Genomic DNA, 17288 nt, shown 5'->3' with positions numbered 1-17288 from the left:
GAAATGAGTGACAAACAGTTACTCACCAGTGACTCATGGCCTACCCGTACCCTACCCGAAATGAGTGACAAACAGTTACTCACCAGTGACTCACGGCCTACCCGTACCCGGCCGCACCAGGGTCGCAAACGGCTACCCGTACCCGTAACCGGCCGGGTACGGGTAGCCGGGTATCGGGTAGGGTACGGGTATCGGGTACCCGGTTGCGACCTCTGGGACGAATTCCACTTTCGCACGATGCAGTCTCGTCCCCGAGACATTCGAAGTATGTCGGTCTTGGGCGAATGGGCTCGTGCGTGTACAAGTACGTTCACTTAGTCGCACGCGGACGACTGCTTGAAGAGGCGCTGAAACGCGTCGTCCGCACAACGAGAAAGCTTTTCCGAATATTCACGCACGGGCGTGCATTCAAACATTTTCTAAAGCCGATGCAACTCATTGAACCCCTGGGGCTAGAGTAGGCCAAATATCCCCCCCACCCCCCAGAAGGGCCCCCTAGAGCCCCTCCTCGTGAAGGAATTTCTGGCAGGCCGTGGTATGAGGCAGCAATTTCAAAAATCGCAAAAATGCTAAACAAAGGGTGTTGAATGATCATCAGAAAGCCGCGCTGCCGAGATGTTAACTACCTCGCCTGGTATACAGGAGGTCGTGGGTTCGATCCCTGACACCTGCTGCTGTATATTTGGAGTTTGCATGTTCCCTCTCCCCGTGGTCGCGTGGATTTTTCTCCGGGTCCTCCGGTTTTCCCCTCCACATTTAGAATGAACACCATGCGTTTAGAGTGATGATGACAAGCCACTTAATCGGGCTTTCATTCGTGGCCAGATCGCTTCTGATAAAGATCTCCATAGCTCAGCGGGCCTTAACACCTGGTAACATAGAAAATAGCTTCCAGTTCAAATAGTTTAAAATAGCTCGCAATTCATCTCTCGGCTTGCCGATACGTGCCAGTACAGCACAAGCGGATTAATTCCCTTGCACGGGGGGAGGATCGAGTTTACGGTCGGCCCCTTTGTCGTTTGAACGCAAGTGACGAGAGCGGGGCCGCACCGTCCGAGGGAAGGTCGGGCAGCACGCGCTCCCCGAGGATGCACTCGAGCGCACGCAGCTTGGCGCCGTCGCTGGTGCCGGCGATGAGGAGGCACGGGGCGCAGTCGCCCACCGAGTGGAGGTAGGCGAGCTCGTGTGCCGGGAAAGAGATGCAGCTGCGCTGGTCTGCGGGGGGGTGTGGGGAGGGTCACGCGGACACGAGCGGATTAACGTCGTTGTTTCTGAGCTCTAGACGGCGCACTGGTCGACGCGGACAACACACGCATCCGCCAGCACGAGCAGCGGCGGAGAGAGGGCGGATCAAAGTGGTCGTCGTCATCGTCGTCATCGTCATCATGATAACCGTCGTCGTCATATCCGAGCTCTAGATGATGCATTGCGCTGCGGTAACAAAACATGTACAGCACCACCAGGACTACCGGCGAAGAGAATGTATGAATGTCATCATCATCATCATCGTCGTCGTCAACATTATCATCATCTCCAAGCTGTAGATGATGCATTGGCCTGCGGTGAGAAAACATGCACGGCATCACCAGGACTACCGGTGAAGAGAATGTATGAATGTCGTCATCATTATCGTCATCGTCGTCAACATCATCGTCAACATTATCATCATCTCCAAGCTGTAGATGATAAACTGGCCCGTGGTGACGACACACACACACACAGGACCACGTACGAGGCTGAATTATCACCATTGACATCATCATTGTCATTATCGCCAAACTCCAGGTGATGCGCTGGACTGCGGTGACCACGCACAGCCACAGCAGTGGACGAACGACATCATCATCACGTGATTGACCATTTCTGTGTTTAAGTTCATATTCCAATGAGGTTCTTTGTAAGTCTACGGGTCAAATGTTTGCGTATGGATTCTATGTAAGTCTATGCGTCTTATGTTAGTGTATGGGTTCTGCATAAGTCTTTGGATTCTACATTAAGGTATGGGTCCTATGTAAGTCTATGGGTCCGACGTGAGTTTATGGGCCCTATATTAACGTATGAATCCGATGTGTGCGTGTCCTATGTCAGTAAATATATAATTTTTCCTGTCTGCTGTAACATCGTCAGTGCTCTTAGTTGACAACGATGCACCCCCCAACCTTCTTTTGCCTTAAGATACGAGGAAAAACAAGTGCGTCATAATCCGGAGAATACAACATTCAAATCATTTGCTCAAAAAATCCTCTTAAACCGTCACCCGGCCCCCGAGCAAAACGCGACGCTGCGGAATCGCACAACAACTTCATCGTCGGATTTTTTTTCTTTCTTGGCAGGGCAGCCACGCAAACCGGCGGGAGTACAGTAGCGGCTTTGTGAGCACCGCCATTTGTCGACGGCGGGGTGGAGGCAACGGGATGATGCGCGACAAAACAAAGAAAAAATTAACCCGTAAAAACAAAGTTTTTCACTATAAATCCTTTATATGCGTGGCGGCTAGAGTCCTCTCGTCCTCCGGCTTGAGATGGCTGCCACCTATGGGTCAGATGATTGCCTGCCACCATTAAGCAATTGGTAATTAAATATAATTAATTTTTTCCTAAAAAGTGTAAAATTATGGGGAAAAAATTTCACGAAAATAGATTGTCACGCACAACGAGTCTGTGTGCAAAATGTCAGCTCGATTGGATCACGGGAAGTGGGTTAAAAAACGACCGAAAGATTTACATGGTCGTAAGCGCGCAAGCAAGCAAGCGAACTTAATATAAAGGATTTAAAAAGAGCAAAATGGCAGCGGCGCTCGCTCTGTCCGATAGCCCCAAACCACGGGGCGGGGAAAACCTTCCAGTTTCAAGTTGATTTCGCGATAACCAAGGCGAGAGCTCAAAGAGACCAGGCTGAATGTCACTTGCGAGAGTGACCGAGGGCATTTCATTAGTCTGCCAGTCGGAGGAGGTCGTGGGTTCAATCACGTGTAATGCAATTGAGTAACCTGCCGTCCCATTCGGATACTGACGCACACGTACGTATGTGTGTGTAAGTAGAACTTCTTTCGCACCGTACGTGGCCAACCGTGCTAATTGGAGGTGCAGATGACCAACTGTTGCAAATGACATCGGGGGGTTCTTTCGCGTCCGTTGCGAGTGAAGCTGACGGCGATCACGGTTATCAGATCCACAACAATAACAAGGTGACTGTAACGATGGTAGCTGGTGAACGTGCTATCACTCAGCCAAGTCACCAGCCAAACGCTTTTCCTTACTAAGGGCCGAACAAGATACTCCGATACTATTGGCAATCCACATATCAACACACGCCTCGGGATTATACAACAAACGGCGCACGTGCAGCGCTGCGGCATACCGGCATTGCACGTGTTGAACTTCTTTCGCACCGTACGTAGCCAAGCGTGCTAATCGGAGGTGCGGGGGAAGGACAACAAACTAAACACAAAGAGCAGTTGTGAAGGTGGAGGAAAGGGGCCTCACAACTCAAGAGGGGGCAGAAGAGAGCCCATCTCAACGCAATTTTGGGCCCACTATGGATAATCATTTCAACTTGTAACGCACACGCAGCGTTCGCTCGCCCTCAAAGAGAGAGAGAGAGAGAGCACGACTCAAGGGGCACGGGGAGGAACCACGGGATAATTTTTTTTGGAAGATTTGCTGGTTTATCCAGGATGTTTCTTTTCGATTTAAAGCTTTCGTGACTGCAGGGATTCATCTTCTTGGTTCTTTCGGTAAAGTCACGTAGAATGGAAATAATAAAATAATAAAAATAAAACATCATAAAATAATTCTCACGACGTTTCGGCCACAACACAAGCAGCCGTCCTCAGGTGGAGAACAGGTCTGTCGAGTAGACAGCGTCTCTCTGTCTTCAGCCGCTGTCTTCACGACAGACCTGTTCTTCACCTGAGGACGGCTGCTTGTGTTGTGGCCGAAACGTCGTGAGAATTATTTTATTATGTTTAATTTTATTATTTTATTATTTCCATTCTACGTGACTTTACCGAAAGAACCAAGCAGACAGGATGTTTCTGTTGCGCGTCGTCGCTTTAAGATGTTCTTCGTTCATATTTAGTTTGTTGCGGTTGCACCCGACTCAAGAGCCGCATGGCTCACAGGGCTATACCAAATAAATGAAACTTGAATGAAATGAAACTTGAAGTGGGAACGCAGCCGGGCAGTGAGCCGGCACCACCAGTTACCCCAGCTCTACAATCCCCAACGTATTAAGATGTTTTCAGCCAATTAACGGCGGTTTGTACGCGGGAGGTAAACCAGAGTACCCGAAGAAGATCCGCACGTGCGACAACACCCGACCCCGTGCAGCACGCCGAGTTCCACATTTGCTTGCACCCCGACGTCCACGGGAAGGGGCTTTCACGACACCTGAGCGATCCACCAACCCTCGCCTCCACGCTGCTCAATTCACAGGCGTGCCCGGCCCGCCGCCACCACCGCCGCCGCCCTGCTGCGACTCTTCCACGCTCGACAGGGACGAGCCGTTGCTCTGATCCGCGGTCGACTCGCCACAGGAGTTTTCCGCTCCAACCACGGCTTCTGCTCCTGGGATCTGGAAATCTCGGCCGCTTGAAACGAGCGCAGCTGAGACCCTGCCCATGAAAACAGGCGCATCTGTTTTCGTGGGCATGCGTCCATAATAGTTGTTTTGTTGGGGTTAGATGGCGTGAATGTAAATGTTGTCGTTAAACCCGCCAACACCCGACACAGCCAATTAGTAAGGTTTGTCACGCAAACGAAACGTGCCAATTAGTTACTAGTACAGCACACCGCTTGTGTGTTGGAGAGTAAAGCCACAACATTTACAATTCGAGTGCCGTGACGTTTCGCCGGCAAATTACAACAACCAGCGTCATCAGGCGGACAGCCGCAGATATGTGGAGAAATCTTTGTCCTGTTGCGGTCTCAAATAGAGGTGGGTAAAAATGTGCCCGCAAAAACAAAGTTTTTCACTATAAATCCTTTATATGCGTGGCGGCTAGAGTCCTCTCGTCCTCTGGCTTGAGATGGCTGCCACCTATGGGTCAGATGATTGCCTGCCACCATTAAGCAATTGGTAATTACATATAATAAAAAAAAATTCCTAAAAAGTGTGAAATTTTAGAAAAAAAAATTCACTAAAATAAATTCTCACGCACAACGAGTCTGTGTGCAAAATGTCAGCTCGATTGGATCACGGGAAGTGGGTTAAAAAACGACCGAAAGATTTGCACGGTCGTAAGCGCGCAAGCAAGCAAGCAAACGAACTTAATATAAAGGATTTAAAAATGTGACGTCATCAACTGTGAGTCAATCGGGTGCGAAGACCAGAGGGGGGGGGGGGGTGTTTAATGTGGTCGTATAAATTCCTTCATTTTTCGCGTCTACCGCTCTGTTAGCGCCCAACTCGTTTCACGCTTCACGTCTCGTGCGACGCGTCTGGAGTTGCGTAGCGACAGACACGGCTGTGTGGACGGCGATGCCAGAGGACCGAAGAAGCCTGCACCGTTGACGTGCCACGAAATGGAATCTAGCCGGCGACCTCTGGATTGCAGGCCTAACCACGTGTGCTAACCAGCACGCGCGCACCGACCGATCACCGACGAATCCCTTGCGACGACGTCAGAAGTCACCGAGCACGATAAAATGACACACGCGGCATTGCTGGCTTTGGAGTTCCCTCTCACCATCTCCTTAATGGGCATTATCATAATCTAGATTTGAAGCTTTCGTGACTGCAAGGATTCATACTCTTAGCTCTTTCGGTAATGTTACGTAGGTAAAAAATGAAATTAAAATTAATAAAAATAAAACAATATTTTTATTAATTTTTATTTCATTTTTTACCTTCGTGACTTTACCGAAAGAACTAAGAGTTAAGTATTATCATCATAATTTTTATCACGATTGTCGTTACGACCATGCTCTCTCCGAATCGGATCATAGGACGCTCCGGAAATTTTCTGTCGTACGGCTGCTGATGTAGATGCAAAGCAACAACTTTAATTTCGAAATCAAGTGGTCAAGCCAGCAGATCAGCGCGTCAGGAGCAGCAGCGGAATAGTGTATCGCCGTGATGTCTCTTTCGTATTTGCGGATCGGTGCATTGCGTTGTTATCCGTTGTACGGTCTATTCTGAATGACGACAGTCGCACACTGGAGGGGTTTTAATTTTCCATTGGTGCGTCAGGTATCCGCGTCTGCCACGGTTTGACCAATGGAACGAATTTTGAATGGACCATGAGCTTCGTGGAAGATCAAACCCAGGCATCGTCTGCGTTGAGTCCTTCACGAGGTGTTTGTGAGTTTCTCCGGTAATGAAGGTGCATCCCAAACTTGTGCACGATGAGATCGGCTCGGGCGCAGCAGCCAAACGAGTCGTGGCATTGCAGGACCGTGAGAGGCTTGGCGGAGGAGGCCGAAATCCAGCATCAGATGTATGCTGATCAGAGGTCGCAAACGGGTTTTGATTCCTTACCCGTACCCGGCCGCACCAGGGTCGCAAATGGGTACCCGTACCCATTTGGATTCCTGCAGTGCCGAAAGCTTCAAGATTGGTAAAACTAAACTATTTAAATTTTACCAGGCAAGGTTTACTGAGCTATGTAAGAGAATAAAGTTTAGATGGAAGCATATTATATAATTTTTACAACGTAGAAATGTTTTATGTATTACTTACTGTTAGTAACTCAGCTTATTGTAGAGTATAGTAAGTATACTGATGATGCTATGTAGTTTATACTTTAGTTTGTTATGCAGTTTATACTTTAGTTTTTTACGTGGTTGTTTAGTAACTGCAGCTACATACTATTAACATTCCTTTCCTTTGTTAATGCTACCCCCTCCCCCCCTTTGATGCTGCTAATCCTGCATAATGCACGGGCATAGTATTGATTTGGAACCCCCCCCCCCGCCCACCTCCTACGCATTTTCCATATGCTGAATTCCTCTTGATATGAAAATTATTTTGTTTAGGCGCTCTTCTTCCCACCTCCCCCCCTCTAACCCAGCTTAAATATACGCTCCAAGCTTGGTGGTGTTTCATTCTTCGCCTGAGGACGGCTGCTTGCGTTGTGGCCGAAACGTCGTGAGAATTGTTTTATTATGTTTTATTTTTATTATTTTATTACTTCCCTTCTACGTGACTTTACCGAAAGAACCAAGAAAATATGTAGATCTTTTTCAGAAGCGACCTGGCTACTACAAATGATAGCTCCATCACAAGTTACTCTTGAAGTGGAAATTCATAGCAGCTATATAATACTATGAACGAACGTTGATTCTACATTTGGAGGGGAAAAACCGGAGGGCCTGGAGAAATACCCACGTGACCACTGGGATAGAAGGAACACGCAAACTCCAAATATACAACGGGCGTCAGGGTTGTGATGGAACCCACGACCTCCTAGATAGCAGGTGAGGTAGTAAACATCTCGCCAGCGTGGCACTACTACTGCTGCTGCCGATGATGATAAGTGCAATGATCACATTAACACAACGGCGTTGGTGAAATTACAGTTTTCTGTCAGTCGCCTGGAAAACCGCTCGCACTCTCCGACTGTTTTCTGGTCCAACTTCGAGGCGGAAAACCGATTGGCTCCGCCTGGATTAAGGCCACGAAAAAAAAAGCCAAACCACAATCGAGGCATTCCAACGGAGCGAACGCCAATTTAGAAAACAAGTCAGGGGGTGCTGCTGTTAACTAGCGTTTGCCTCGGGGATTATTTTCACGGGACATATAAATCTTTTTGTTGTTGTTGCGGATAAACTCACATTGAATACCGCTAGAGAATCCACAATATTTCTAGATTTGAAGCTTTCGTGACTGCAAGGATTCATATTCTTAGGTTTTTTCGGTAAAGTCACGTAGGTAAAAATTTTAAATTAAAATTAATAAAAGTAAAATAAAAATAAAATAAAAGTCACGACGTTTCGGAGGCAACACACAAGCCTCCGTCTTCAGGTGGAACTGTCACAGCACGATAGCTGTATCAAGTGAGAGCTTCTCACTTGATACAGCTATCGTGCTGTGACGGTGTGTTGCCTCCGAAACGTCGTGATTTTTATTTGATTTTTATTCCACAATATTTATTCCCCGTTTTATTTCCATCAAATTAATCCGTTACCTCGCAAATCCATTTGTGTGGTCACGCCACACGACTTTTAGAGCGAGTGGTCGTGACATTAAACCCTTACAGCAGCAGGATTCACAAAGCCTGACTCTGCTAAACGAGACCACAACGAGTGAGAACGGGCCACAGGATTTTTCCGCTTGAACAAAAACGCTCCTGGATAACGGTTGGCGAGGGCGGTAAGCGCAATGAACTTGGAAACCTGAGTTCGATTCCCAACCAGTGGTGAGTAATAACTAATTCGGTTCTGAGCCCCCCCCATTCACCAACCTGCAATGAGCATGTACGTATTTTGAACTTCTTTCACACTGTACGTAGCCACCCGTGCTAATTGGAGGTGCGGGGCGAGGACAACAACTCTAATCAAGAGACAATTATCTAGCATTCTCTGGAAGAACGTAATCAGCCAGGTAGGGTGTTGACTGTTATGTTAGCCGACTGTCTGTGTTGTATCGCATTACATTTCTAAGTTTACTAGGTTTGTTTTCTATTTCATTTATACCTGATGATGATTGCTTGTGTTGCAATCAAAACGTCGTATGCTTTTCTTTAATTTATTATTTTCTCTTTATACGTGACTTTACCGAAAGAACCAGAGAGTCATTCCTGCAGTCACGATAGCTCCAAATTAAGTTTAAAGAAAAGAAACAATTCTAAAGAAATGAGTTTCCAATCTAGATTTTAAAGTGAATAGCTCCAGTGGCTGACTAATATCAGAAGAGAAGAGCATTCCAGACGGCCGCAGAAGCGCATCTGAAAAGCATAGCGGTATGGTGACGTACAGCCAAACAATTTTCATCGCCTGCAAGTGTGGAAAGTCCCTCTTGCAGTGGTTGAATGACAATGGGCTGTAAAGCTTTCGTGACTGCAGGGATTCATATTCTTGGTTCTTTCGGTAAAGTCACGTAGAAGGGAAATAATAAAATAAATAGTAAATAAATAAGAAATAAATTATAATTTTAAAAAATGCCCCTTCTACGTGACTTTACCGAAAGAACCAAGAATAACGGGCTGTAAGTTATTATTTCTATTCGATATTGAGTCTGGTAATTACCGAGCATGACGGACAGACGACCAGCATCATTGTGTCACGAGATTCAGAAATGTCCACGCGGAAACTCTCGCGGCCGCAGCGCTGTCCGCCTCACGCCGCAAAACGTCGCCAGGAGTCACGGAACAACTTCTGAATTAACTCCCGCACAACCACGCAAAAAACCCAGACGATAGAAAGTCCGATTATTTACGTTCTTAACCAAAAAACGTTATACAACAGCGCACACTCAATTTTCACTTTTTGTTGTTGTTAATTAAGGCACGTAACACTCGCAAAGATGTCTGCAGAGCATCGGCAAACTCATCATTGCCAGGACGACACATTCCCGGGCCAAGTGAGGAATGTGTGACGATGCGTGACAATTTACTGTGTGTGGACAGGACTTCATAAGGCAGTCCACTTTCATTTGTTCCCGTCCAAAGGGCCTTCACAACTTCTTCACAAGTTAGCGGTAAATCTGGTCAACTATTGACCCAAAACCTTGGAGTTACCCGGCAAGGGAGATTCCACTGCGGACGCTCGCACGATTTTCGCTTGCGCACAAAATCGTTGGTCGCAGGACGCCGACGAAAAACTCAAACAAAGAGCCAAAGAGCGCAAGGTTTCACGAGCATGTCTGTGTCGGTGCTGCACGAGAAGCAACGTCACCCTTCTCGTGATCGCAGCGGCGGCGGGGGGGGGCGCCGAACGTCGCTTACCGTTCCAGCCGTGCGGCTGTCGTTTGTTTTTGTCGCCGACTCGCGAGTCCGCTTTAGAAGTGGTTTGTCAAATTCTAGAGTTGATGTTTTGGTGGCTGCAAGGATCCATACTCGGTAAAGTCACGTAGGTGAAAAAAAGAACTAAATTGAATCGCGACGTTTCGGAAGCAACACAAGCATCCGTCATCAGGTGTGACCGCTCCAGCAAAATTACTGTAGCGTATTTTATTTTGTTTTCACCTATGTGACTTTACCGAAAAAACCAAAGAGAATAGTTTGTAAAATGTTACAAAAATATCGATTATTTTTTTTGGGGGGGGGGGGGGGGGTTTACCCCAATTCAACGGTGCACCAGATTTTTTTTTTTTTACAAACCACGCAAGGTAATCATTTGCGAAAGCAGGCTCTTGTTGAAAGCTGGCCCATTCGAGCGAACCAGAGAAGGGGAATAGTTTAATCCGTTGTGCAGATATCTGCACGCAGATGATACGACACAACGTGTCCCCGGACGAAGCTAGCCTGGGTGACACCAAATATAAATACAACGCCTTTTGGCACCATTTGAGACGAGGCTCAAAAGAAAGCTGTCTCTGGTGTGGACCAATCAGTTTCAAGGACAATGCATATATTATCAGAGTGTGGTTTTTTCCATTTTGACCACAAGTATTGTAGTTAATGCAGACATGATTCCTTGTAAAAAAAGTTTCAGTTTTGTTGCCGGAAAAAAAAGAGAAAAACCCTATTATTATATTTTGGTACTGGCAAAGGAAGTCTAATGATAACGTGGGTTACCAAAATCCCAATGGCGCTCTCGACATTGTACCATGAGGTTAATTTTGCATCCCCCCCCGCTACACCCCCCTCCCCCCGCTGCCTTATACCTACGAAAATCACGTAGGAATGTCCTTAACGCTCGTGACGTCACGCCACATCGACCAGCCCCACGCATTAATATTCATGGGCAGGTGACGTCCCCCAAATGGACACCCCCCCCCCCCCCATTATTATTGCCTACTATGAACCTAGAATGTCTGTGTGCAACGCTGGTGACGTCACTCCACGTCGACCAGCTCTCCTCGAAAATTCTGCTCCTTGATTCCTCCTCACGGATTGAGGAGTTATTTTGTCCACACCACAGATCACAACAACTCACTCACTCACCACACTGCATTAAACCAACTACTCACTCACCACACTGCAGGTCACAACAACACACTCACTCACTCACCACACCGCATTAAACCAACTACTCACTCACCACACTGCAGGTCACAACAACACACTCACCCACTCACCACACTGCAGGTCACAACAACACACTCACCCACTCACCACACTGCAGGTCACAACAACACACTCACCCACTCACCACACTGCAGGTCACAACAACACACTCACTCACTCACCACACTGCAGGTCACAACAACACACTCACCCACTCACCACACTGCAGGTCACAACAACACACTCACTCACTCACCACACTGCAGGTCACAACAACACACTCACTCACCACACTGCAGGTCACAACAACACACTCACTCACCACACTGCAGGTCACAACAAAACACTCACCCACTCACCAAACTGCAGGTCACAACAACTCACTCACTCACCACACTGCAGGTCACAACAACACACTCACTCGCCACACTGCAGGTCACAACAACACACTCACCCACTCACCACACTGCAGGTCACAACAACACACTCACTCACCACACTGCAGGTCACAACAACACACTCACCCACTCACCACACTGCAGGCCACAACAACACTCACTCACCACACTGCAGGTCACAACAACTCACCCACTCACCACACTGCAGGTCACAACAACTCACCCACTCACCACACTGCAGGTCACAACAACACACTCACCCACTCACCACACTGCAGGTCACAACAACACACTCACTCACCACATCACACTGCAGGTCACAACAACACACTCACTTACCACACTGCAGGTCACAACAACACACTCACCCACTCACCACACTGCAGGTCACAACAACACACTCACCCACTCACCACACTGCAGGTCACAACAACACACTTACCACACTGCAGGTCACAACAACACACTCACCCACTCACCACACTGCAGGTCACAACAACACACTCACCCACTCACCACACTGCAGGTCACAACAACACACTCACCCACTCACCACACTGCAGGTCACAACAACACCCTCACTTACCACACTGCAGGTCACAACAACACACTCACCCACTCACCACACTGCAGGTCACAACAACACACTCACTCACCACACTGCAGATCACAACAACACACACACACACTCACCACACTGCAGGCCACAACAACACTCACTCACCACACTGCAGGTCACAACAACACCCTCACTTACCACACTGCAGGTCACAACAACACACTCACCCACTCACCACACTGCAGGTCACAACAACACACTCACTCACCACACTGCAGATCACACCAACCCACACACACCCTCCCCACACTGCAGGCCACAACAACACTCACTCACCACACTGCAGGTCACAACAACACACTCACTCACCACACTGCAGGTCACAACAACACACTCACTCGCCACACTGCAGGTCACAACAACACAACTCACCCACTCACCACACTGCAGGTCACAACAACACACTCACCCACTCACCACACTGCAAGTCATAACACACACTCACTCACTCACCACACTGCAGGTCACAACAACACACTCACTTACTACACTGCAGGTCACAACAACTCACTCACCACACTGCAGGTCACAACAACACACTCACTTACCACACTGCAGGTCACAACAACACACTCACCACATCACACTGCAGGTCACAACAACACACTCACTCCCCACACTGCAGGTCACAACAACACACTCACTTACCACACTGCAGGTCACAACAACACACTCACTTACCACACTGCAGGTCACAACAACACACTCACCACATCACACTGCAGGTCACAACAACACACTCACTCCCCACACTGCAGGTCACAACAACACACTCACTTACCACACTGCAGGTCACAACAACACACTCACTTACCACACTGCAGGTCACAACAACACACTCACCACATCACACTGCAGGTCACAACAACACACTCACTTACCACACTGCAGGTCACAACAACACACTCACTCACTCACCACACTGCAGGTCCCACCAACACACTCACTCACCACACCACACTGCAGCTCACAACAACTCACTCACTCACTCACCACCATGCAAGTCACAACAACACTCTCACCCACTCACCACACTGCAGGTCCCACCAACACACACACTCACCACACTGCAGGTCACAACAACACACTCACCACATCACACCACACTGCAGGTCACAACAACACACTCACTTACCACACTGCAGGTCACAACAACTCACTCACCACACTGCAGGTCACATCAACACACTCACCCACTCACCACACTGCAGGTCACAACAACACACTCACTCACTCACCACACTGCAGGTCACAACAACACACTCACCACATCACACCACACTGCAGGTCACAACAACACACTCACTTACCACACTGCAGGTCACAACAACTCACTCACCACACTGCAGGTCACAACAACTCACTCACTCACTCACCACACTGCAGGTCACAACAACTCACTCACCACACTGCAGGTCACAACAACTCACTCACCACACTGCAGGTCACAACAACTCACTCACTCACTCACCACCATGCAGGTCACAACAACACACTCACCCACTCACCACACTGCAGGTCACATCAACACACTCACCCACTCACCACACTGCAGGTCACAACAACACACTCACCCACTCACGACACTGCAGGTCACATCAACACACTCACCCACTCACCACACTGCAGGTCACAACAACACACTCACGTACTGCACAACATTTCCCTTTCTGTTTCTCCCTTGCATCGACCGACTTTGGAATTCCCTCCCTTCGTCTCTTTTCCCAAGGTCACAAAGACCTTTCTCAACCCAAGAAACGTACCGACTGTTATCAATTACAACAAGCGGTGTTGTGTGTAACAGGCCGCTTGGGCACTTTGGGCCTTGTGCTCAAGAGCTGCGATGAAAAAAATAAAACAATTACATAAACGTTTTAGCTCCGCTGCGGACGATGCCCCGAACCAGGATTTCCCGCAAGAGTGACACCAATTGCATGCAAGCATGAGCGTGCGTGCGTGAAAAGCGTATGCACCCTGTATTAATCGCTCGCTCTAAGCCACTTAAAACCAGCGCACACAATATGCGTCCCTGTGCGGGCCACTGTAATGAAGCTTCGGCGGGATCGTAAAGACGGAATTTCATCGTCATGAGATCGACTTGACAACACTTCTGGGAGACCTAACAAGCACGCGCACTGCACCCGCTCTCCCCTTCCCCCCCCTCTCTCTCTGTCTCTACCAGTCAATGCCCGCAGTCTATTATATTGCATTTGTCTCACGTCGGCTCACATGAACACTGCAAATTCATTTTTATTTTTATTTTGTCAAGGTCGCTCTTCTTCCCACCTCCCCCCCTCCAACCCAGCTTAAATATACGCTCCAAGCTTGGTGGTGTTTCATTCTTCACCTGAGGACGGCTGCTTGCGTTGTGGCCGAAACGTCGTGAGAATTATTTTATTATGTTTTATTTTTATTATTTTATTATTTCCCTTCTACGTGACTTTACCGAAAGAACCAAGAATACTGTAAATTCATGTTTATTTGTGTGAAGGAGGCATGGGGGGGTGGGTAGCGGGCACAGAGTTTAGTGCACCGCACTCTCAATGAACAACTTTGGAGATCTGATATGGCCCTGGGCATCATCCCTTTTCCCCAATTCGCACTGACCAGCGTGGTGAAGTATGGTGTACCAAAAAAAAATCTGCATTTCTTTGACATGGAACGGGGGATTTAAAGCTTTCGTGACTGCAGGGATTCATCTTCTTGGTTCTTTCGGTAAAGTCACGTAGAAGGGAAATAATAAAATAATAAAATAAAACATAATAAAAATAATTCTCACGACGTTTCGGCCACAACGCAAGCAGCCGTCCTCAGGTCCACCTGAGGACGGCTGCTTCACCTGAGAACGGCTGCTTGCATTGTGACCGAAACGTCGTGAGAATTATTTTATTATGTTTTATTTTTATTATTGTATTACTTCCCTTCTACGTGACTTTACCGAAAGAACCAAGAAGATAATTAAATCACTTGTGTTCTTCTCTCGTTTGCTACAAATATTTCAGCATTAACGTTGCCAAACCATCACCCCCCACCCCCCATCGTGACCAACGAGTAGTGCCACTCTTGCTTATATAGCTCCTAGCCATAGTGACAGGCTGGTTCGCAATTTTAGTCAGCTTGGGTGCCACACCCACGCCGCTTGAGTCACTAAAACTCGTGTTGTTCAGGCTTGCATCCAACCTCAATTTCAGTTCTACAATAGCCCCGGCCCCGGGGCCCCCCTCCCTCATTCCAATAAATATGAAATAACGAAGTAAAAAACCAATTCGGTATTTAATTGCCCGAGTGGAGCAGTCCCCGGGCAATGATAGATTGGGTCATGCCGCCTTACAGTGGCCTTGCCGCCGAGCGATTCCAACAGCAATTTAAGGTATAGTAGTAGGTTTTTACCCTTTAAACTGGTACAAAACTGACACCTTTATACAAGGCATCATGTTTCCAATAACCGCAACACAAGCAGTCAAAATGCAAAAGAAACAACTCTGATAATGGTAATGATATGCATATCATTACCATTATCAGAGTTGTTTCTTTTTGACTGCTTGTGTTGCGGTTATTGCAAATATGATGCCTTGTATAAAGGTGTCAGTTTTGTACCAGTTTAAAGGGTAAAAACCTACTACTATATTTTGCCACTGGTAAAGGAGGTCTCATAGTGTAAAAGCTATTTAAGACCTCGACACAGAGGCGTGGTTTCTCTGTGTGCCTATGTATCTTTGTGATATCTGTCTCTACTTATATGTCTGTCTATATGTCTCTGGTTCTGTGTTTTATCTCTGTTTTATCTCTGTTTTATCTCTCTCTCAAATTTAGCATTCTCAGGAAGAACGTAATCAACCAGGTAGGGTGTTGACTGTTATATTCTTAGGTTTTTCGGTTAAGCCAAAATCACGACGTTTCGGAGGCACTCCGAAACGTCGTGATTTTTATTTTTATTTTATTTTTATTTTGATGTTTTACTTACGTGACTTAACCGAAAAACCTAAGAATATGAATCTTTGCAGTCACGAAAGCTTCAAATCTAGAATTGTTGACTGTTATGTTATCCGACTCTCTGTTGTATTACATTACATTTCTAAGTATACTAGATTTGTGTTTCGATTTCATTTATACCTGATGATGATTGCTTGTGTTGCAATCGAAACGTCGTATGCTAGTATTTAATTTATTATTTTCTGTTTATACGTGACTTTACCGAAAGAAATGTAATGTAATACAACAGAGAGTCGGATAACATAACAGTCATCACCCTACCTGGTTGATTACGTTCTTCCTGAGAATGCTAAATTTGAGAGAGAGATAAAACACAGAACCAGACATATAGACAGACATATAAGCAGACAGATATCACAGAGATACAAAGAGAGAGACAAACATAGGCACACAGAGAAACCACGCCTCTGTGTCGAGGCCTTAATTTTCCACTTGTGTATCTCAGAAGCCAACTAGGGTTGAGCCTGGACAGAGTTCCTGATGGGTGACCACCATACAGAACAGGTCTTATAGGCTAAGTGCTGTGTGTGGGGCTGCGTTGGCGAACAGCTGATGGACAGTGCAGAAAAACACTGTTGTACTGTACTTCTATGCTCATAATGAAGGTGTTTTTTTTGCCATTCTGGCAAATCGCCCGAGACCGCGCTGGATGTAATCACCAGCGAAACGTCGTAATACTCAAATTGTAAATGTTGTGGATTTACTCTCCAACACACCGGTGGGCTGAAGTTGTAACTCATCGGCGCGATGTTTACGTGACGAACCTTACTGGCTGTGTCGGGTGGTGGAGAGTTACGACACAATTACACGTACGTGATCTAAACCAAAAAAAATTAACCCGTAAAAACAAAGTTTTTCACTATAAATCCTTTATATGTAAGATCACCTCTTGACATGCCCCGTATATTCCCGAGGGCACTAGCGTTGACCCGTTTTACCACTTTCAAGAACCTGGCGGCTTCAATGTAACTGCTCTATAAAGTCTCCAGTGTACAGCGTGAGGGCAGGGATTTCATGCCATGTGGTTAGTCAACATTTGCGTCATCATGAAACGGGCGGCTAGAGTCCTCTCGTCCTCTGGCTTGAGATGGCTGCCACCTATGAGTCAGATGATTGTCTGCCACCATTAAGCAATTGGCAATTAAATATTTATTTATTTATCCCTAAA

The 17288-nt window shown here is 47.1% G+C and overlaps 1 protein-coding gene across 1 annotated transcript in view; it reads right to left on the bottom strand.

Moving 5' to 3' along the window:
- The window catches only part of LOC133356722 (dual serine/threonine and tyrosine protein kinase-like), an 84938-nt gene that overhangs the window by 53472 nt on the left and 14178 nt on the right, over positions 1-17288 (bottom strand). Inside the window, exon 2 of the mRNA XM_061574365.1 lies at positions 1051-1215. Within this exon, the coding sequence (XP_061430349.1) occupies positions 1051-1215 (165 nt within the window). The remainder of the gene's footprint in view (positions 1-1050; positions 1216-17288) is intronic.

The sequence above is a fragment of the Lethenteron reissneri genome, chromosome 55 (assembly GCF_015708825.2).
Source record: "Lethenteron reissneri isolate LAM-NWPU_2019-01 chromosome 55, ASM1570882v1, whole genome shotgun sequence".
NCBI classification, from domain to species: domain Eukaryota; kingdom Metazoa; phylum Chordata; class Hyperoartia; order Petromyzontiformes; family Petromyzontidae; genus Lethenteron; species Lethenteron reissneri.
Note: the sequence above shows the minus strand (reverse complement) of the source record. Positions and strands in the feature narration are given on the sequence as shown.